This window comes from Somniosus microcephalus, chromosome 30 (assembly GCF_052327205.1).
Source record: "Somniosus microcephalus isolate GS21.2 chromosome 30, FLI_Smic_1.0, whole genome shotgun sequence".
NCBI classification, from domain to species: Eukaryota; Metazoa; Chordata; class Chondrichthyes; order Squaliformes; family Somniosidae; genus Somniosus; species Somniosus microcephalus.
Window position 1 is genome coordinate 29,214,023 of NC_141016.1, and position 24,535 is coordinate 29,238,557.

The 24,535-nt window shown below is 44.2% G+C and overlaps 1 protein-coding gene across 1 annotated transcript in view; it reads right to left on the reverse strand.

Moving 5' to 3' along the window:
- polb (polymerase (DNA directed), beta) overlaps window positions 1-24,535 on the reverse strand; it is a 195,468-nt gene that overhangs the window by 89,252 nt on the left and 81,681 nt on the right. Inside the window, exon 11 of the mRNA XM_085971302.1 lies at window positions 20,756-20,842. Coding sequence (XP_085827428.1) covers window positions 20,756-20,842 — 87 coding nt within the window. The remainder of the gene's footprint in view (window positions 1-20,755; window positions 20,843-24,535) is intronic.

Genomic DNA, 24,535 nt, shown 5'->3' on the forward strand with positions numbered 1-24,535 from the left:
TTTGCAGTATCCAGTGTCTTCAGCCGTTTCTTGACATCACGTGGAGTCTTTGCTGATTGTATTTTTTTTAATATGCAACTTCTTCCATGTCACACAGCTGATGCGGTGTAACAATCTGCTTCCACCTGTGCTGCATGGTACTAGTCAATCGGACCGTGCTTCTGGTCAAGATCAGGAACCGACACAAAGCCAAGTTAACCATGTCGAAGCATGCGAGTGGCACAATATTTTAGGAGCGCCAATTCATGATTCCATAGCAGTGGGAGAGAAAGGTTCAATCTCTCGTGCCATGCTGCTGAGGGCCCGGGAAATCAACTCCCACAGTGAGTTCCCAAACTGAGCTGGAAGCAGCAGCAAGTGGAAACCAGGAAGGTCCCAGCTACCATCCTCCTTTTGTGTCAAGTTAGCTGACCTCCACTGGGGTGGAGGTAGAGGCAATCCAATTGGCCTGTGCCTCTGGGTAGAGAGGGTTAAAACAGACATAAGCCAAGTTCAGACTCTTGATCACTATTTAAGATCAAATAGCCCACCAACACCCACTGTCTAGGCTCACACATGAGGAATGATGACGTGGGCAAGGTACCAGAGGGAAGCTGGAACCCAGGGAACCTTACCCCAGCAGGGGTCACTGCCTTCAGGTGGGAGGGGGAAAAGACTGGCAGGAATTGGTGGGAGCAGAGTTGGCATCGTGGTAGCCAATGCTTAATTCCTAGCGGACTGTTGAAATACAAATGACCTAAGTCTGGGAGCCGGCTACCTAGCTCCAACTCGATTGCCAGGATTGGCACATAATATGGGGATGCCTACGAGATGAGAGGAAAATACCCTTTTATAAAATATATATATATAAGATTGAAGCAATAAGCAATTTTAATTTTGTGAGTCAAAAACACCTCAAGTAGATTCCAACAGAATCCATAAACCAGGTTCACTACCACAACTAACTCCAGAGAGTATCATTTAGAAAATATTTTGTTTTCCCACAAGGAACAAACAAGTAATAAATCAGGGAGCTGTATCCACTGAATCTCGGCAGACTTACTAAGCCACCTTGGTTTTCTAATACTTTCCTTCCTGCAAAACATCCTACACGCACAGTTTAAAAAAATCATGTAATTTGCACTCAATAAAAAATCTGATGAGAGGGAAAAACAAGACATCAGATTTTAATTCCTGATGTATAATCAGTACCAGCAATTTCATAAAGGAATTTCAGACAAAGAAGGAATTAATTTGCTATTATAGAAACAGAATTTTGAAGCAGCCATTTTAAAAATAAACTTCGACTGCCTTTTCACGCGCGCGCGCTCACACACTTCCCATGGCATTACTCATGATAAGTCATGGATACAGCATTGTATCCTTTATTCAATCTTGGGATGTGGGCGTCACTGGCAAGGCCGGCATTTATCGCCTATCCATGGTTGCCCTGAGTTTGACACAACTGAGTGGCCACTTCAGAGGGCAGTTAAGAGTCAACCATGTTGGTGTGGGACTAGAGTCACATATAGGTCAGACCTGGTACGGATGGCAGGTTTCCTTCCCTAAAGGGCTTGAGTGATCCAGCTGGGTTTTTATGACAATCCGACAGCTTCATGGTCACTTTTACTGAGACCAGCATTTTTTTTCCAGTTTTTTTTTTAAACTGAATTCAAATTCTCAAACTGCCATGGTGGGATTTGAACTCAAATTCTCTGGATTATTAGAACCAAGTCTCTGGATTACTACGATAGCAAAATACTGCGGATGCTGGAAATCCAAAATAACAACAGAAAACACTGGAAACACTCAGCAGGCCAGGCAACATCCGTGGAGAGAGAAACAGAGTTAACGTTTCAGGTCGAAACCCTTCTGACCTGAAACGTTGCCTCTGTTTCTCTCTCCACGGATGTTGCCTGGCCTGCTGAGTTTTCCCAGCGTTTTCTGTTGTTATCTCTGGATTACCAGCCCAATGACAACCACTACACTACCGTACCCTTGTCATACAATAATTAATACATTAGCAGGGCCACAGGTTTATGGTGCTTGAATTCATTAAATTGCCCGGAGAGTGTTCACTGTATTTGCAGGTTCAGGTTACACGATTGTGCCTTTATTTTTAAAACAAATTGAAATATTTTATATATCTGTTTAGCTATATACTAAATTTATGTCTTGCATTTTTTAAACCCCAGAATAAACAGGAAGATTGTAGGAAAAATGTTCTCATAGCACTGGGATGGGCTGATGGGATGTAGTTGCATTAATAAAAGTGTAGTAACACCAGGAGTGGTGTGTCAGGAGTGTGTAAGTGGTGGGAGCCATGACAATGGTGGAGTGCTATTAAAGTCTGGCACTGGGAGAGACATCCAGGCAAGTGGTAGGAATCGGAGTCTTGGAGCACTGGTGGTAGATGACGGGATTTCGGAACGCCAGATGGGTGCCACAATCGAGAAGTATTGGAGAAGGGGATCTCTAGGGGTGCGACAATGGGAAGAAGGGTTCTGGGGTCCCAGGATCTAAGAGCGGGCAGAGGATAGATGTTTGAGGGGGGGTGGGTGAGGAGCAACGTTGCGGCCATGCACCGATCGGGTGATCCCATGCAGGCTGCTCACTAGCTATTCCGCTGGAAAAGATAACGCACAGCGAATTTGAAGGGACTGCGCACCAAAAGTAAAAATTAAAGGGAACATTGGTGGGGGGGGGGGGGGGCGGTGTCGTCAGAGAATCTAGGAGGATTGGAGAAGGATCTTTTGGAGTCTGGGTGGCACTAAAGGTGAGTAATGTTTGGGATTATTGGGGGAGCTTGGGATCCAACAATTAACGAGATCTGGCAGCAATTTTGGGGTAAAGGAAGAAGAAAATGACAACAGTGGTAATTTGTTGCATAGGTAGGGAGGAAGGAAGGAAAGAAAAAATCTGCCCGGTTTGCATTCTGGATCACTATTACGTGAGCTAATGGAAAGTCTATGCATGTTTACATTGGGTGAGGACCAGGTTGGATTTGGGATGATGTCTTAGAATCATAGAAAGTTACAGCACGGAAGGAGGCCATTTCGGCCCATCGTGTCCGCACCAGCCAACAAAGAGCTATCCAGCCTATTCCCACTTCCCAGCTCTTGGTCCGTAGCCCTGCAGGTTAGAGCATCCCAAGTGCACATCCAAGTACTTCTTAAATGTGGTTCGGGTTCCTGCCTCTACCACCCTTTCAGGCAGTGAGTTCCAGACCCCCGCAACCCTCTGGGTGAAGAAATTTCCCGTCAAATTCCCTTCAAACCTTCTACCAATTACTTTAAATCTGTGCCCCCTGGTTTTTGACCCCTCTGCAAAGGGAAACAGGTCCTTTCTATCCACTTTATCTAGGCCCCTCATAATTTTATACACCTCAATAAGGTCTCCCCTCAGCCTCCTCTGTTCCAAGAAAAACAGACCCAGCCTATCCAATCTTTCCTCATAACTAAGATTCTCTACTCCCAGCAACATCCTTGTAAATCTCCTCTGTACCCTCTCTAGTGCAATCACATCTTTCCTGTAATGTGGTGACCAGAACTGCACGCAGTACTCTAGCTGAGGCCTAACTAGTGTTTTATACAGTTGAAGCATAACCCCCCCTGCTCTTGTATTCTATGCCACGGCTAATAAAGGCAAGCATTCCGTATACCTTCTTAACCACCTTATCTACCTGGCCTGCTACCTTCAGGGATCTGCGGACATGCACTCCAAGGTCCCTTTGTTCCTCTACACTACTCGGTGTCCTACCATTTAATGTGTATTCCCTTTCCTTGTTAGCCCTCCCCAAATGCATTACCTCACACTTCTCCAGGACGCCAAGTGGGACAGCCAGGGGTAGTGTGCAGGCCAGGTGTGGTGAGGAGACACGCAGGCTATTAGAGTCACCAACGCCATGGAGAGGACATTAAAGAGTCGCTGTCAGCCCAGTAGATGGCGTCCGTACCACGGCGGCTGAAGATTGTCGGGCAGGAGTGCGGGAAAGGCGGAGCGAGGCGAGAGCGGACCCTATTGTGATGGCGCCGATGAAGATGGCTGCCGTCCTTGCGGGCTCCGTGCGTACCAGCAGCTAAGTGTCCTTTGCTGCTTGGTGCGCTCGGCTCGTTAAGGAAAAAGCATTTTACTGACTGGATTTCACTTGTTGTATTTGGTTATGTGACAAATAAAATTGAAAATTGAAATTGAAATTGATTGAATTCCATTTGCCACTGTTCTGACCAATTTATTGATATCTTCCTGCAGTCTACAGCTTCCTTCTTCAGTATCAACCACACAGCCGATTTTAGTATCATCTGCAAACTTCTTAATCATACCCCCTATATTCAAATCTAGATCATTGATATATACCACAAAAAGCAAGGGACCTAGTACTGAGATCTGTGGAACCCCACTGGAAACAGCCTTCCAGTCACAAAAACACCCATCAACCATTACCCTCTGCTTCCTGCCTCCGAGCCAGTTTTGAATCCAACTTGACACTTTGCCCTGGATCCCATGGGCTTTTAACTCGTGACCAGTCTGCCATGTGGAACCTTATCAAAAGCCTTGCTAAAGTCCATATAAACTATATCAAAACGCACTACCCTCATCTACCCTCCTTGTTACATCCTCAAAAAATTCAATCAAGTTTGTCAGACACAACCTTCCCTTAACAAATCCGTGCTGACTATCCTTGATTAATCCGTGTCTTTCTAAATGAAGATTTATCCTGTCCTTCAGAATTCTTTCCAATAATTTTCCCACCACCGAGGTTAGGCTGACTGGCCTGTAATTACTCGGTCTATCCTTTTCTCCCTTTTTAAACAAGGGTACCACATTAGCAGTCCTCTGGCACCACACCTGAAGCCAGAGAGGATTGGAAAATGATGGTCAGGGCCTCTGCTATTTCCTCTTTTGTTTCGCTTAACAGCCTGGGATACATTTCACCCGGGCCTGGGCATTTATCCACTTTTAAAGCTGCTAAACCCCTCAATACTTCCTCTCTCACTATGTTTATTTCTTCTAATATTTCACACTCCTCCCCCCAATAGCAATGTCTGCTTCGCCCCTCTCCTTTGTGAAAACAGACGCAAAGTATTCATTAAGAACCCTACCGACGTCTCCCGCCTCCACACACAGATTACCCTCATGATCTCTAATAGGCCCTACCCTTTCTTTAGTTATCCTCTTACTCTTAATATATTTATAAAACATCTTTAGGTTTTCCTTGATTTTACTTGCCAAGAATTTTTCATGCTCTCTCTTTGCTTTCCTAATATCCTTTTTAATTGCACCCCTGCACTTTCTGTACTCCTCTAGAGTTTCTGCAGTATTTAGCCCTCGGTATCTGTCATACGCCTCCCTTTTTTTTCTTTATCCAACCCTGTATGTCCCTAGACATCTAGGGGGGCTCTAGATTTGTTAGTCCCACCTTTTTTCTTTAAGGGCACATATTTGGCCTGAACCCTCCGGATTGCCTCCTTTGCCTCCCACTGCTCTGACACCGATTTACCTTCAAGTAGCTGTTTCCAGTCCACTATGGCTAAATCCCCTCTGAGCTTAGCAAAATTTGCTTTTCCCCAATTTAGAATTTTTATTCCTGGTCTATCCTTGTCCTTTTCCATAACTACCTTAAATCTAACAGAATTATGGTCACTAGCACCAAAATGCTCCCCCACTGATACGTCTTCTACCTGCCCAGCTTCATTCCCTAAAACTAAGCCCAGCTTCATTCCCTAAAACCTGAGTTCCAGTATTCCCATGGGATTGGTTGTGCTTCCACCTTAACTGGTGACTGTTGGATAATCGCATAGGTTTATATACAGTTGAAAGGCCTTTGAAGAAAGACGTGTCAATCGTTTGTGATCAAATGGACAATACAAAGGGACTGATGCATGGCATGTTAATCGTGAGGATTGAGTAGTTTTTGTCAGCATTTTGTCCCTTGTTGGGCTTGCTACATACTGGCTAAAAAAGTTCTCCTGGATGCATTTTAGGAATTCCGCACCCTCTTATACCCTTCACACTAATGGTATCCCAGTTAATATTGGGGTAGTTGAAATCCCCTACTATTACTGCCCTATAGTTTTTGCACTTCTCAGAAATGTGTCTACATATTTGCTCTTCGATCTCCCTCTCACTGTTTGGGGGTCTGTAGTACACTCCCAGCAGTGTGATCGCCCCTTCTTTGAATAGCTTGTTAAAATTCACTTGTCTTGACTCACACAAGAGTGCCTAATCCAGTGAAGTATCAGTGGGCTGCTGGCACCTCTAAAATGTTACCTTACCTAGGGCGTGATCATGTCTCTTGCTCCTCGTGGATTTTTTCTTTTTTTTTTTACTGTTTCATTGCCGGTCACAGGGGCCGCTGAAGAATTAATTGCCGACTAATTTCTAGACTGGGTCCTTCAACGGGTGGTAGACCCCCTGATTTACATATTTTAAGCATTCGCATGTGACATCTAAAAATATGTAAATATGTAATATAAAAATACAGGCCCCACAAATTTAAAAATGGGGCCAACGCCTGAGGAAGCTGTCATACTACTAAATTGGTGTGCATTGTGCCCGTTTTAAGCCTGAAAAACTGGCACAACGCAAACCAATTTCTACCCCAATGATTTTTCCTGTCCTCACAAAATGCGGTCAAAACAAAATGTTGACAAAAACTACCCAATCCTCACGATTAACAGGCCATGCATCAGTCCCTTTGTATTGTCCATTTGATCACAAACGATTGACGCGTCTTTCTTCAAAGGCCTTTCAACTGCATATAAACCTATGCGATTATCCAACAGTCACCAGTTAAGGTGGAAGCGCAACCAATCCCATGGGAATACTGGAACTCAGGGCAGCCAGGTACAACGGCTTGTCTTGGTTGGGCGGATGCATGGCAGATGCAGTATAATGTGGATAAATGCGAGGTTATCCACTTTGGTGGCAAAAACAGGAAGGCAGATTATTATCTGAATGGCAATAGATTGGGAGAAGGGGAAGTGCAACGAGACCTGGGTGTCCTTGTGCACCAGTCGCTGAAGGTAAGCATGCAGGTGCAGCAGGCGGTTAAGAAGGCAAATGGTATGTTGGCCTTCGTAGCGAGAGGATTTGAGTACAGGAACAAGGATGTCTTGCTGCAGTTGTACAGGGCCTTGGTGAGACCACACCTTGAGTAGTGTGTGCAGTTTTGGTCGCCCTATTTGAGGAAGGATGTTCTTGTCATGGAGGGAGTGCAGCAAAGATTCACCAGACAGATACCTGGGATGGCAGGAATGACGTATGAGGAGAGATTGGGTCGATTGGGCTTATACTCGCTGGAGTCTAGAAGAATGAGAGGGATCTCATTTGAAACTTATAAAATTCTAACAGGACTAGACAGACTAGATGCAGGAAGGCTGTTCCCGATGGTGGGGGAGTCCAGAACCAGGGGTCATAGTCTAAGGATAAGGGGTAAGCCATTTAGGACAGAGATGAGGAGGAATTTCTTCACCCAGAGAGTGGTGAACCTGTGGAATTCTCTACCACAGAAGGCAGTTGAGGCCAATTCATTAAATATATTCAAGAAAGAGTTAGATATATTTCTTAAGGCTACTGAGTTTGGATGATCAGCCATGATCTCATTGAATGGCGGAGCAGACTCGAGGGGCCGAATGGCCTACTCCTGCTCCTATCTTCTATGTTTCTATGTTTTGATGGTCTATGAAAGAGAAAACCTAAATATTCCATCCAAAGGACTTGTTGGTTTCTTAGGCAGGAATTTTCCCGTAAAAAAAGGGTGGGTTTGGAGCATGGGGCAGTTAAATTGTTAAAAATGTGAATCCCGACCTGATCCTGCCCCACTTCCGGTTTTCCCAGGGGTGGGATGGGGGCGGGCAGCCAACCTGCTGCCAGGGGGGCGTTACCATAATTTAAATATCCCGCCCGCCTCAGAGCCCCACCCCCCCGGTCCCCAACCCGTCTCCCCAAACAAAATTCTGGGCTTACTTTCTGCATGAAGTAGCTTACTAAAAAGAGTATCTTATCTCCTTATGGACTCATTCTAACTCGCTGCAGAATATCCAGCCTCTGACCTGCTCTTGTTGCCACAGTATTTATCTGGCTGGTCCAGTTAAGTTTCTGGTCGGTGGTGACCCCCCAGGATGTTGATGGTGGGGGATTCGGTGATGGTAATGCTGTTAAAAGTCAAGGGGCAGTGGTTAGACTCTTGCTTGTTGGAGATAGACATTGCCCGGCACTTGTGTGACGCGAATGTTACCTGCCACTTATCAACCCAAGCCTGAACGTCATCCAGGTCTTGTTGCATGCGGGCATGGACTGCTTCATTATCTGAGGTGTTGTGAATGGCACTGAACACTGTGCAGTCATCAGCGAACATCCCCATTTCTGACCTTATGTTGGAGGGGAGATTAATGATGAAGCAGCTGAAGGTGGTTGGACCTAGGATACTGCCCTGAGGAACTCCTGCAGCGATGTCCTGGGGCTGTGAATGACCTTCAACCATCTTCCTTTGTGCTAGGTTTGACTCCAGCCAGTGGAGAGTTTCCCCCCCATTCCCATTGACTTCAATTTTACTGGGGCTCCTTGATGCCACACTCGGTCAAATGCTGCCTTGATGTCAAGGGCAGACACTCTCACCTCACCTCTGGAATTCAGCTCCTTTGTCCATGTTTGGACCAAGGCTGTAATGAGGTCGGGAGCCGAGTGGTCTTGGCGGAACCCAAACTGGGCATCAGTGAGCAGGTTATTGGTGAGTAAATTCCACTTGATAGCACTGTCGATGACACCTTCCATCACTTTGCTGATGATTGAGAGTAGACTGATGGGGCGGTAATTGGCCAGATTGGATTTGTCCTGCTTTTTGTGGACAGGACATACCTGGGCAGTTTTCCACATTGTCGGATAGATGTCAGTGTTGTAGCTGTACTGGAACAGCTTGGCTAGAGGCACGGCTAGTTCTGGAGCGCAAGTCTTCAGCACGATAGCTGGGATGTTGTCGGGGCCCATAGCCTTTGCTGTATCCAGTGCGTCAGCTGTTTCTTGATATCACATGGAATGAATCGAATTGGCTGAAGGCTGGCTTCTGTGGTGGTGGGGACCTCAGGAGTAGGCCGAGATGGATCATCCACTCGGCACTTCTGGCTGAAGATGTTTGCAAATGCTTCAGCTTTGTCTTTTGCACTCACGTGCTGGGCTCCGCCATCATTGAGGATGGGGATATTCATGGAGCCTCCTCCTCCCGTTATTTGTTTAATTGTCCACCACCATTCACGACTGGATGTGGCATGACTGCAGAGCTTTGATCTGATCCGCTGATTGTGGGATCGCTGAGCACTGTCTATAGCATGCTGCTTCTGCTTTTTAGCATGCATGTAGTCCTGTGTTACAGCTTCCCCAGGTTGGCACCTCATTTTTAGGTATGCCTGCTGCTGCTCCTGGCATGCTCTTCTACACTCCTTATTGAACCAGGATTGGTCTCCTGGGTTGATGGTAATGGTAGAGTGAGGGATATGCCGGGCCATGAGGTTACAGATTGTGGTGGAATACAATTCTGCTGCTGCTGATGGCCCACAGCGCCTCATGGATGCCCAAATTTGAGCTGCTAGATCTGTTCTGAATCTATCTCATTGTATGACATCCATTTCTCCAGGTCCTTAAAAGAGTACCACTACACTGCAGAGTTACCTATTTTCCAAACATTAGTGCCAAGCAATTCGTACAAGATATTCTATCATCCCCATAAAGTGCAGCTGCAGGCAAAGCATTTCATAAAACCTCTTCCCCTTCCCAGAAAGGCTGCAGAGTTCAAAGTCACAATTAAATTAATTATCAGCCCAAAATGAGACCTGCAGACAGTAGGTTGAAGCCTCCTGCTTCCTATATATCATGCCATTAGCAGACTTTGGAGAAACCACATCCTGCAGTTCAGTTTCCTACTCTGAAAGCCCTTCTTATCTGTCTAGATGGTTTGTCACACTCAGATCTCATTTCCTCACCTCTGCCCCAGGCATGTCATACCTACAGAACAAACACTTCTAAAGAGTTGCAACATGCTTACATGGCAAGTGCATTTAACTAGCAGAGTCACAAATTAAACATTTAAAGCCTACCTTCATTGTTATATAAAAAATTCCCCCTCCCTCCTTTTAGTCCCTTGCATTACATACTTTCCAAGGCTGGGCAGGAAGGTGACCTGCTCATCAGTCCCTGTCTATGATGCTCAGTGACACGAGAGCTCCTCGGGTAGCCCAGTGGATAGAGTCACTGGCCCAGTAATTCGGGTCCCAACGCGTGAGTACGGACGGGGTACTCACGCGTGGGCCCGATGGAAGTGCCGGTTTTCAGGATGCACAGCGCATGCGCTGAAAACCGGCATTTCCTGTCCTCTGAAGCAAGGGGTTAAGAGGCGGAACGCATGCGACATTTCAGGCAGCGCGTGCGCGCTGAAATTCCTTTTTTTTTGTTGAAGAGTTGCCCGTGCGTAAAGGCCTCCGGTTTTTACGCGTGAAAAAAGCAGACGTAAGTACTTAGTTTTAAAAGGTAAGTGGTCTATTAATATTATTTTTAAAGAATTTACAGTAAGTTTAAGTACTGTTTTGGGTGCCCGGAGTTTTCATGAGTTTGACAGTTCTTACTATCAAACTCATGAATGAACTTTTGCAACCTCCGATTGGTTGCCCAGTGCTCATGTGATCCCAGCCGGCTCATCGAACTAACTACGCCGCTGGATCACGCAAGCACAGCACGCCGGGAGCTGGACCGGGTCACAGAGCGGAAATCCACGCAGGCCCAGGCCTCAAATGTCGGCGCGATAGGTAAGTGTAGGTCGGGGGCTTGCACCCGCGGGAAGCCCCCGACCCGAATTTCTGGGCCATTGTCTGCAGTAGCACAAAGCCTTACAGAGCAGAAGGTTGCAGGTTAAATTCGCAGTTGATCTCTACTGATTGAGAACTTTTTAGAATAGCTCAGTGAAAGTGTACATTACAGATTATTCAAAGATTTAACTACTGTAAAACTTCGGGCCTTCCTAATCTGGGTAAAAACTAAACTTTAATTATGCTAAAACAGAGTGGTGTGCTGCTGGGTCATGGAGATGAAGCTGCACAGTGTCTGACTTCCAGCTCCACACTCAATTCTCAATTTTGTTTCGGAAAATGCACTGAACAGAAAATAAATGCTTCCCTAGGAAGGGCACATTACTCAGGACCTCATTCACATGCATTTTGCAGCTCAAAAATCTCTTTCTTTCAAAAAAAAATGTGCCCTTCGCAGTTGTCAGGGTTGCCAATAACTTTTTAAAATTTTAATCCATCCACCACTGATCCTCCGCTTGCAGACTATTTTCTAACAGGTACTATTCCCATGGCAACACTCAAAATGCTTGCGGTAAATTCCTCTTTTTTTTAAAACACTGGCTAAAACCAGTTGATAATAAATAGATTAACAGCTGCATTAAGAAAGTGCACACGGAGTGCATTAATCACATGGCATACAACCAAACAGGCGAGCAGCGGCACATACATGATCAGGAATATCCTAGTTAGATTTGTTTGTACAACTTACGTAGCCTCAGGCATCCCAGCAGCTGTACTGATCACTTGGGTTTCACTGCTCCCCTCTCCACCAAAAAAACTAAAATACAAAATTCCCCCAGGAGCAGGCACCTTTTCTTTTTATGTTCTCCATAGATCATCTCCATGCCTTTGGGCTTGAAAGTCACATGAATTTCAAACCCTTTCAAATCATTACAGAGATGTTAGTCTTTTGTGCACCACAGTAATATTACTGTTCCAATGTAAATACAGCAAGAATGCTAGCTGGTGTATTTGAAGGATATGATGGAATATGAAACCTTTAGTCAATGAGTTAGAATCCAGCTCAGATCGATGGGATGAAAGTTGCATCTGTCTACTGGCTGTAAGAATCCCAAGTGAAATGAGTTTGGGCTGTCGCCGTCCTGTTTCTTATAGCCATGGGTCTACAGAACAAAACTGTCCCTCATTCAGCACTCATTTTCAATCACACTCAGAGCTGGTTTTAAAAATTGAAAACAGGCCACCTTGAGGTTCCCTTCCGAGTTTTGGGCTGAGTGGAGGGAGCTTCACTCGGCATCTAACCTGTGCTGTAACTGCCCTGTCATCGCTTAATACCAACACTGCAGCCTGACACTAACATTCCTCAGCTTGATGCACACAACTTCACACAAATAAAAAGCCACTAAAACTACTTCCAGTTCCAGCTGCAGAACCAGAATGCTACACTAGGTGCTCACTGTTTAGTCTTCAAGATTATCCATCCAAAAGACAGAGAGGTAGATTTTAACTTGCACTGCCAGACAGAAAACTGGTAGTAGTAGTAGATGGGCCAGCTACTTTACCTGCCCAGTGACCTCAATGGAAAGGAAAATCAGACAGAGTGTATAACGGGCAGCTGATCCACTACCGCCAGTTTCCACCCGACGGTGCAAGTTAAAGTCTTACCGCGTAGTTTCCATTCGAACATTAACCTGTCTTAACAGATGCTGACTGATTGCTGTGAATTTCCAGTATTTTCTGTTAAGCGCTTACCTTCTGTATTGGTTTCATAAAGCAGCTACAAAGCATGACAATGAGCTTAAAACATATTTGTGTGTCCTTCAATTTTGATTCCTGGACATCTTTGGCTAAATACTTAAGTAATGATAAGTCAAGTTGGCGAGAAGTTCCTGAGACCAACAACATGAAGTAGCTCGTCAGTACGTGTAGGTATGAATTTGGCACCCTCACCCTGTCAACCACTGTAAATTTTAAGAGGTCCTTCTTTCTCAACAAACAGAATTTTTATGAAGAAAAATCACCAGAAATAAAAATTATATTTCCACAGTGGAAAATCATAAAGCAGCTGAAGTTTTGACTACAAAATCCATAAAAGTACTCAATGAGATACATTTTTAGTTCTCCGCGCATATTAAAAGACATTAGGGAAGAGATAGCAGAGGCACTATTTCTATATAATATCTATATATCTATCATTAGAAAAGCGAATAGTGCCAGAGGACTGGCGGAGAGCTAATGTGATTCCTATATTTAATAAGGGAGTTAGAACAAGTTCCGGGATCTATAGACCAATTAGCTTAACGTCGGTGGTAGGAAAGATAATGGAATCCTTACTCAAAGATGTAATAGAAAAACATCTAGAAACTGAAAATATAATAAATAGGCAGCATGGATTTCAAAAGGGAATGTCATGCTTGACCGACTTTATTGAATTCTTTGAAGAAGTAACAGAAAAGGTAGACAAGGGTAATGCAAGAGACATAATATATTTGGATTTTCAAAAGGCCTTCAATAAGGTACCGCATAACAGACTCATGACTAAGGTCAGAACATGTGAAGTCAGCGGACAAGTAGCAGAATAGATAGCAAGCGGACTAGAAAACAGAAAAGAAAGAGTAGGGGTTAAAGGTAGTTACTCAGGTGGAAATTGGTGTTCTCCAAGGATCGGTGCTGGGATGACCGTTGTTCACAATTTACATAAACGATTTGGACTCGGGAATCGGAAGTACAATTTCAAAATTTGTGGACAACACCAAATTGGAGTGGGGGGGGGGGGGGGGAGGTGTAGTTAATACAGAGGACGACTGGAAGACATTAATAAACTTGCAGAATGGGCGTGTAATTGAAAAATGAACTTCAATATAGATAAGTGTGAGGTGGTGCATTTTAGTAGGAAGAATAAGGAGGCCACATACTCCTTGGAAAATTAATGTCTAAATGGAGCAGAGGGATCTTGGGGTACAGATACACAAATCACTAAAAGTAACGACACAGGTTAAAAGGCCATAAAAAAGCAAACAAAGCACTGGGTTCATTTCTACAGGGATAAAATTGAAAAGCAAAGTTATGTTAAACTTGTGTAGAACCTTGGTTAGACCACACCACACTTGGAGTATGGTGAACAGTTTTGGCCAGTTTCTGTACTGTAAATACTATGTAGTAATTTAGTTAAAGCACTACAACAGGAGTTTAAAGAGAATAACTCAGAGTACCCAGCCAAGACATGCAATAAATATCTCTGCTATGAAGTAACCATAACTCATGTCACTCATGGACAATCTGGAAAGCAGCACTGTGGAAATATTTATCCTAAATTTTGGCCGGCCATAAAACATTATATTTTTTCACAAAATACACATTCACACTCCCAGATTTTGCCCTGATATTCCAATGTAAAACAGTGTGGCCTAGAAATTCGGTTGAGGCACCAAAGTGGCGCCAAGTTCGCCTGGGCACTGATTTTTGCGCAGCGTTCGGAGCATTAGCGAACGTCAGAAATTCAGTTTCAGCACCCCTAGAGGGAGACGGGGCGAGGCTCGAGGCGCTCCGCATCCCTGTTAGGGCGCTGAAACTGAATATCGCAGCACAACGTGCCGCAGTGCCACACGCTGTGGCATGGCACGCCGCGGTACTGCAGGCCTTCCTCCCTTCCTCCCCCGATCGCGAGTGCCGGCAAAAGAGCCCAGCACCGAGGAGAAGTGCCGGGCTCTCGGGAAACAGCCGGCAATGCCGCGGGGGGGGGGGGATCATCAGGAGGCCGGGGACGGAGGTGCTGGCAGGCGGCCGCCGAAAAAAGCAGCCACCCCGCACCTCCACCTTAACTTGCGCCACTGCCGGCCCAACAAGGCCCCGTGAACCAGGCGCGGGTAGCGAACGGTGCTACAGCGGCGTTCGCTACCAAATATCGCGATCGGGGCGCTAATGGGGCGCTGCGCACGCCGATGACGTCATCGGTGGTGGCGCAGCGCAACAGGCTAACGCCGCCATTAGCGCCCCCGCTGAATATCGCAGGAGGCGCGGCCAGTGGCGCTACAGCCACTGACTGCCCTCTTTAGGCGCTAACAGGTGGCGCTACACACCCAATTTCTCCCCCTGTACCTTTACCTGTGAAAATCACTTTGTGGTCTGGTTTCATAAAAATTATATCTCACACCTGAATCTGTAACAATATAAATGGCGCTATTATATGTGAAAAGTTACAGCATTAGAAAATTAATAAAGGGTATATGAACAGCTTGCGATAGTGAGGGTCACTTCAAATCAGGTATATAAACTTAGGACTTGTAGTTTACTGGAATGCAAACATTTCCTTAACATGACTGTCAAAACAGAGCCCCAGTGAAAACTACTTTGCCAAGCGAACGCCTGCAACTCCACAGTCAGCCACTTCTCTTTACAACTCGGGAGAAAGGAGCTGAAATCCACACAATGCCTTGGAAGTTTCATAAATTATCTGTGGTTCACATCTTAAATTGACACTTCTTGCTGATGCTCCAATGCTGGTTACAAGTGTGGCTTAAAGAGAGCCTAAAAGGTCAATACTTCACCCAAATCTGTTCTAATAGACAGTGAATAATGGATAGCTGGCAGTGAGCTACAAGGTTTTAATTCTGGCATGGTGTTCTGTCCAATACCACAAGAACATAGCTTAATGGCTGTGGTAAACCACTTTTATCGTTCACTATCGTTACACTATAGTTATCACTGTTGTATCGTTACTCTATGGTTATCACTGTTCACACTGTTGTATCACTATACGAGGTCGCCTCTTGTCACGCTGTTATACCTGGGCTGACCACTGCTGACTCCGCCCATGGCTCCACCTACCTGCCCAGGTATAAAGGTGGTCGACTGGCTGGCATTCCTCCTTGTTGGATCCGATCACCCACGAGGGTGGGCTCTGTTATTTAGCCAATAAAAACCTATAGTTACTTTCTTAACTCGTCGCTTTTCATTGGATGAATTGATAGGTATATCAATGGCTTTATAAATATTGCCAGAATACAGAAGTTAAAGGCAGCCTTGAAAGTAACTGTGATAATGAATACAACATATAATGAACATAATTTTTAATAAAGTTATTTCACTTAACATTATAAAACAAGCATGGCTGTAAATTAAAGATACAGTGGTAGAGTTAAAAGTATGATAAAGTTGATGGCAATATTTTATCTGGAAACTATCTTCCAATATTTGACAAGAACTTCCAGCTCAGTTTTAGTTTGAAATCTATTTTGCATATTAAACACCTTTAAAATAAATGAAAGTCTCCTCTGCGGGCTAAATGCATGAGTTTTGCAGTCACAATCCATTCCTGGGGGCATGGACCTGGAGCACAAAACCATCCCTAATTCAGCAATAATTGACTCTAAATTGTCACTTTCACTCAGGCCAAAGGATGGCTGGTGCAGGAAATGGTGCACTACAGGCACTCTTCATTCGGGCTGAAACAGAGTAACAGGAGCCTTGCATATAACCTGGGAGTGTTTGGTGCAGACACAGAGTTTCTGAAATGTGTTCAATTCCCCTGCACGAACATCCCTCACTTTGGCAAATAAAAAAGAATTATGGTATTCCCTATAAACTTGTATACAACAGTAACAGACAGGCCTTTGCGTACAGTACAAATATGTTCAATTTTATACTGCATAGTCAAAACCTAAAGGAGAAGCTAAGTACAGTATAGGTAGTGTTGTTTCAGTTCCCAAAGTACTCTGCCATTTTATATGCCGAAAGAAGTATACTTATCAAAATCTGTTTCAAAAAACAAATGTTATTACTTCCTGGCAGCTACACAAGATTGGGATCTGGGTTAATATCCAGTTCCTGCCTACACCGAGTGCTCACAGACAGTAGCAGTTTCTGGGTCCTGTGACTCTAGATCAGCTCCCAAGCCAGTTTGAAGTCTTGGGCTCCAATGGTTTTCTAAGGGGCTGCTCCAGGATGCCTAGGAATGCTCCTCATCGGTGATGTCACTGAGCAGCTTGGCAAGGAGGGAAGTGTAAACTTGTGCAATTCTCAGCAGGAAAGAAAGCTGAGTACTTTAATGTTTACTCACATTTTGAAAAGTTTATCTTTTTCCAGTATAAAATTCAGAGTACTTCCTTAAATACAAGTACCCCTCCTACACGCCCCTTTAAATATAGAGTAAAAACTTCAGCTTAATATCTTGACAGGTTCATTTGATCCATGCTTAAATTGTGTTTGCAATTCAACACCCGAATTAATTTTGATGTTTATAAAAAAGTGTACTTCACGCCTCTTTAGGAGGAGTACAGTCAACTAACTCAGGTTCTCAAAAGCCACTACAGTAGCTGGTGAACGGACCCAGCAGGTGATGTTATGATGATCTGAAACCAAGATCAATGAACAGACATCTGAAGTGTAAAACAGCCCTGTTCTGCCCCTCCTACAGATAGTTCATCACATTGTCAGGATACTTCAAAAGGGAGGGGAAAAGAACCATGTGTGATTAGAAGTTCAAAATCTCCCTCAGATCAGGTGCTGTACTTTTAAAAGAATTACGATTGAAATGGCAAAATGCAAGTGCAAGGTTACGTACAGGAAGCAATTTAAGCTAAACATTACCTACTTGATTTCAAAGATCAAGATGAAAATTAAAGTGCATCCTCTTGCACGCTTTAGTAGAGCTGCAGATTGATTAATGAGGACTCAAACGCAGCCTGTTTTTGTTTTAAGGCTTTGTGCATATCTGTGGTTTTAGGAAACCTCGGGTCTCAGATTGTAGCTTTATGGGTGGCAGTTAATTTCAGGCCAAGGTGCTCTGAAAATAGATATGTCATATCACAGATAATACACAGCGGAAGTTGCCTTGTGTGTGTCAGCCACGTATATGATGACTGCAGTTATACAAAATGTCAGGTTCGAGCAATGAAAGTCTACCTCTCTCATACCCAACACCATTAAAGTGCCAGGCAACTTCATTCTGAGGCACATTTTTCTCAATTCATTAGTTAAGCTTTAATTATTTTTTTACTGATAGAATGGTAATGGCTAGATAATTTTCCAATTGTTTGACAAAGTCCTTCCAAAAGCGAGTTCAACTAAAGCAATACTCCAAGATAAGGCTCATCAGTATCTGTTGAAAGTATAGTTCCCAAAATATTTACTCTCTTCAGAAAAGTTATATCCAAGTCCCTTTTTTAAATATAAATACCACATGGTATCTACAGGGCCTCCCTCCACCACTTTCTTGCAGATCAGGTATGTCATCTGCCTGATGTTTCCCTGGGGCTAAATGGTGAAATATTCATCCCTGGCTCTGGAATCCATCATTGCTCCACTAAAAGCTAAGAGGGATGGATGCAGAAAAAAAATGTAAGCATTCCACCTCTGGAGGCAGTTATCAAATGTAGACTTGGCTAGCTCTCCCATTGGCCGCGAATTTAATTCTGGAGGCGGGATGGGGGCGGGTCAGCTGGTTTCCGGGTTCCGGTCCCGCCCCAGCTGCCTCCGCTCTGCAGACGTGATTTTCCCTTGATTGGCCTTGGTAAGCCCGCCACCGGCCAATTAACAGGAAGCGGGTCTGATGACGTCATTTGATGATGCGTCATCTGCCGGTTTCCTTAAAAGGGACCATGCACAATTTTATTTTGACAGTTGATCGGTTAGCGTTTGACAGCATTGAGGTGCTGCAAACACTGACAATCGCTCCACAAAGGTGAACGCTTGCACCCAGGCTCTCCAATGGCTCCCTCCATATGCTTCTATCTACTTTATTACTTCCCCATCTCACTAGCCATCCCTCACACTCACCCTCATCCTACTGCAAGCATACCAACTAACCACACACAAGGGTAGGCACTTGAGGAGTTTAGCTAATGTCCATGTGAAGTTTCTGGTAATGTGTTGTCATACACATTATAAAATATCTTTTTTCAAAAGTGCCCCTTATTGGACAGATCTGAGCGCACATTGAGAAATGTCTTACTGAGTTCCAGTGATTGTTCAGTCTTAACTCCCCAACCCCCCACCCCACTATAGTGATGTGTGTGCATGGAATGACTTGGACATTAAAGGGATGCTTCACGGTGCTGGTGTGGGATGGTGTCAACTTGGCGCATCATGTGGCAGCCAGGGTTTACAGCAGCAAGTGAAGAAAATCTGGCCATGGTGATGCCATCGCTGGCCTCCTGGCCAGCAATTTTGTCAGGGGCTGATGCCCTGTGTCCAGTGCCGCATCAGGTGGGTGAGGAGGAGGTTGGCGCTCCTGGTGCTGGTGCTACTGTTGAGGCTGGTTGTGGCGCTGCCGCGGCTGCTCTTCCTCCAAATTTGACAACCAGGATAAAAAAATGTAAACGGTTCCCATCCCGTTGCTATAGATTTCAGTTGAGGCAAGAAGCTTGCAAGCGCACACTCAAAGTGGCCTGAAATTATTCCGATCAGGTGACACTGCAGACGGGTGTCTGCTTGAACAGTCACAAGGTCAGTAGATTTGCAAAATCTTACCCCAAACCTCCAACAACAAAGTTGTTGCATTTGAATGTCAGCCATGTTACAGGAGCGCTTTTACAGTGCTGCACCAATGACTACAAATCATGCCCTCGAGAAACTCGTCTCCTTGCAGCTGGCCTGTTTCTGACAAGACGGGAAACAGGAGCCAGAAGCACGAAAATGGGAAACCACTATAAAAATAGGATTAGCAAGGCAGTTAACAGGCTCTTCACTGCCTTAACTACCTGTCCCACTGGTTTGCATCGGGTCAATTTGGGAGCGGCTGACCCGACACTCACGAAAATCATGTGGAGACTGTCTCCCATTCTGCCAGCGCATTTCACACCTAATCTAGAGCTGTCTTTTGTCGCCACTAGTCCCATCACCATCTCGTCTCGTTTTGAATACCTCTTAATGTCTCTTCACTTCTCTTTTGTTCTCTCCCAGCCCCCTAACTCATCTTCCGATTAGGCACTCTGCAGCCTTTCGGACTCAATATCGAGTTCAACAATTTCAGATTATAACCTCGGCCCCTATTACACATTTTTTCTTGTAATTTTTCCACTCCTTTCCACCCCTCCCCTTTCCTTTTGTTTCTCTCTCACACCTGGCAGCTATCTCTTGCCCTGCCAGTACACTTTACACCTAATCTCAGCCCATTACCATCTCGTCTAGCTCTTTTGTTTCTTTCACTTCTTTTGTCCGATCGCAGCCCTGCCTTCGATCTGTTTTCTTTTCTTTCCAGTTTTGAAGGGGGGTTTGGCCCGAAACGTCAACTCAAATTTCTCTCCACGGATGTTGCCTGGCCTGCTGAGTTTTTCCAGCATTTTCTGTTGTTATTTTGGCCTTTTAATCTGTTTCATTTCCTGTGCTTTTTCAGTCCTGAGGAAGGGTTTCGACCTGAAACGTTGACTCTATTTCTCTCGCCACGGATGTTGCGGAGTTTTTCCAGCATGTTCTGTTGTTACTATCTAGACTCCGACATGGATAATAGGTAAGATATTGGACAGCAGACAATGTCAGCAACGTCACAAGAGGGAAGACATTTGAGTGGAAAAATAAAATGAGCTATAATTTGAAAATAAAACAGGAGGAAGAGGCATTTTTTCAAAACCTGTCACTTCACAGCTACATAATTACCTAATTCTAGGCAAACTAAGTACAAAACAATATTGTATATGATCCTACAAGGCATTTTATTGCAATCATTTTGCTGCTAGAGATATTCTAGAGATTTGAGATCGTCCTCCCTCTCCCGCTGCTGGAAATAAAAGCAACACTCTTCATGATCAAAAAGGCAAAGGCCCCAAAATTACGTTGTAGGATATGAGCCTATGAAGGTTTAAAGTATTCATCTGAAATCCACAGCTCCACTACTTTACCAGTGACATTATCCCATGTATTTTAAACAGGTTAACACCACTGCTAAAATACAGGAGAGAAGAATTCCAGACAAAGGCCTTAAGGGTTTGTATGCTAATACCGTTTCCTAATTCAAGGTCTGTAGGAACAGTTGCGGCACTTACCATGAACTTGGCATCTCCCTTGGAAAGTGTGTTGGTGACAAAATTTATTGCTTCCAGGCATTCCACAACTTGATTAAGATGCTTTGGCTGAAAAAAATCCAATAAAAATATTGGTAACAGGGCTGTAGTGTTTTCCTATTATAAATGATTATTCATCAGTGAGGTCACTAGGTTTAGTTAGCATGTAGGAACAATTTCACTTGAACCAGTACTTTACAGCCATGCCAGTACACTTCTTGCATGATACTCTTATTTTATTACCTCAACAAACAAAAGAGCTTCTACAAGTATATAAAAAGGAAAAGAGTAGCTAAAGTAAACAGTGGTCCCTTAGAGGATGAATCAGGGGAATTAATAATGGGAAACAAGGAAATGGCAGAGACTTTGAACAAATATTTTGTATCGGTCTTCACGGTAGAAGACACTAAAAGAATCCCAATAATAGTAATCAAGGGGCAAAAGGGAGGGAGGAACTTAAAACAATCACTATCACTAGAGAAAAGGTACTAGGCAAACTAATGGGACTAAAGGCTGACAAGTCCCCTGGACCTGATGGCCTGCATCCTAGGGTCTTAAAAGAGGTGGCTGCAGAGATAGTGGATGCATTGGTTGTGATCTTCCAAAATTCCCTAGATTCTGCAAAGGTCCCAGCGGATTGGAAAACCGTAAATGTAACACCCCTATTCAAGAAAGGAGGGAGACAGAAAGCAGGGAACTATAGGCCAGTTAGCCGAACATCTGTCATTGGGAAAATGCTGGAATCCATTATTAAGGGAGTAGTAGCAGGGCATTTAGAAAATCATAATAAAACCATGTTGACTCTGCTTGATTGTGTGAAAGGGAAATCATGTTTGACAAATTTATTAGAGTTCTTTGAGGATGTAACGAGCAGGGTGGATCTAGGGGAACCAGTAGATGTGGTGTATTTGAATTTCCAAAAGACATTCGATGAGGTGCCACATAAAAGGTTACTGCACAAGATAGGAGTGTTGGGGGTAATATATTAGCATGGATAGAGGATTGGCTAACTAACAGAAAACAGAGGCGGGATAAATGGGTCATTTTCAGGTTGGCAAACTGTAACTAGTGGGGTGCCACAGGGATCAGTGCTGGGGCCTCAACTATTTATAATCTATATTAACAACTTGGATGAAGGGACCGAGTGTACTGTAGCCAAATTTGCTGATGATACAAAGATAGGTGGGAAAGCAAGTTGTGAGGAGGACACAGAGTCTGCAAAGGGATATCGATAGGTTAAGTGAGTGAGCAAAAATTTGGCAGATGGAGTATAATGTGGGAAAATGTGAGGTTATCCACTTTGGTAGGAAGAATAGAAAAGCAAAATATTATTTAAATGGAGAGAGACAATGCTGCGGTACAGAGGGATCTGGGGGTCCTCGTACATGAAACACAAAAAGTTAGCATGCAGGTACAGCAAGTAATTAGGAAGGCAAATGGAATGTTGGCCTTTATTGGCAGGGGGATGGAGTATAAAAGTAGGGAAGTCTTGAACCAACTGTACAGAGCATTGGTGAGACCACACCTGGAGTACTGCGTACAGTTTTGGTCACCTTATTTAAGGAGGGATATACTTGCATTGGAGGGTGTTCAGCGAAGGTTCACTAGGTTGATTCTTGAGATGTAAGGGTTGTCTTATGATGAAAGGTTGAGCCTATACTCATTGGAGTTTAGAAGTTGAGGCAAAGATCAGATCAGCCATGATCTTATTGAATGGCGGAGCAGGCTCGAGGGGCTGAATGGCCTACTCCTGCTCCTATTTCTTATGTTCTTATGCTTCCATCACCAGGACTTCACTCTAGTGTTATACAGTTCAAAATATTCTCTACAGACACAATCCAAGTTTGGAAAGACAAAACCTATAATTTTATTGCTCTTTTTCACAATTCAAGTGGACATCAGGTAGAAATTTCATTTGCTCACCGTAACACTACTAAACTGCCAGTGTCAGCACTGATCAAGTTAATTTCGTAAACTGCATTTGATACCATGAAATGCGTACTAAATTACCAAGGATTTTGTTCAGTAAATCTACAGACGGTACAGGGATTATATTGGAAATAAAACCCAGGCTAAATACCAGGTACATCAACATTTTTTAACAAAAATAAAATGGATATAAGCTTCCTAGTACATATCCTTGAAAGCAGTTGCTGTCAGCTAAACAAGTTTCTTACAAAAATACTATGACAGCAGCTCCAGATCACAAGATGCACCTTGGCTATGTGTAAGAATATATAACTCATTTGGTGGAAGCACAGCTAACTCATGGAGATGAGCTGACGGTGTCCCAGCCCCGCCCCCTCCAGTTTAAATACCTCATCACTTCCTATTTAACCATTTTCCCAGTACATTGGTATTCTCCCTGTTCAGGTGTAGCCCATCCTTGAGGAATAGCTCCCATCGGTCCCAGAGCTGGTGCCAGTGTGCAACAAAAGTAGAATCCCCCTTCCTAACACCACTTCTTTATCCCGGCATTGCGTTCCCTAATCCTCCTGTCCTTCCCTGTTCTAGCGCATGGCTGGGGAAGTAATCCTGAGATTACCACCTGTGAAGACCTGTTCCCAAACTTGTTTCCTAATCTCCTAAATACATTTTGCAGGTCTTCAGGCCTTTCTCTAACTGCATCATTGGGTCCCACATGGATCATGATGATGACTGGTTGCTCTCTCTCCCCTTGCACAATCTTTTCCAGTCTATGTAACATGTTTCTTACCCTAGCACCTGGGAGGTAGCACGGTGGCATAGTGGTTAGCACTGTTGCCTCACAGCGCCAGGGACCCAGGTTCGAATCCAGCCTCGGGTGACTGTGCAAACTCCACACAGACATTCTCCCCGTGTTTGCGTGGGTTTCCTCCGGGTGCTCCGGTTTCCTCCCACAGTCCAAAGATGTGCGGGTTAGGTTGATTGGCTATGATAAATTGACCCTTAGGGGGATTAAATACGTGGTGTTACGGGGATAGGGTGGGATATGTGTTGGTGTAGGGGTTACGGGGATTGGGTGGGATATGTGTCGGTGCAGGCTCGATGGGCCGAAATGGCCTCTATCTGCACTGTGGGGTTTCTGTGATTCTGTGAAAACATCTGGGAATGTCAGTCTGGATTACCAACCATCAGGCTTGCGCCTCTAACTATTGAATCCCCTATCACTACTGCATTATTAGCTATGTAGCTAATCTCCCCTCACCTCAATTAACTTTCAATTGACCTGTAATTAAGATCAAAGTGGTTTTGTTAGGCTCGTGTGGAGCATAAACACTGGCACCGACTAGTCGGGCCAAACAGCCCGTTTCTGTGCTCGTAATTCATCAATTGAGACTTCTTCATTGTGTTACGTGTCTATAAACAGGTTTGTATAAACTTATTAAAACGTGTAAATTCTGTCCAATTCCTCACTTGCACAATGTATTTATTATATGTAGCTGAAATTATTACGGTTCTCTGAAAGTAGACGTGAAAGAAAACAACCCAAGTGTTGTAGTTTGAGCCTCCCCCAGACAAAGAAATTTTTAAAAATTTAAAGGAAGCCTTGCCTATGGATAAACGAAGACTGGAGGAGAGGTCGAAATCAGGCTCTTCAGAAGAAGAATTTCATTCAGCATTTATTCATTCTTTTATATTCCAACCAAAGACATTTTTAACAAAGGATATTTGATCCAATACAGAGTATCTCGATATTTATGAATGGGTTTAAGATTATGTATATGAAAGCCTGCTCATTTGGTCTCTTATATGCTCCTCTAGCATTCATATGCTGTTCTG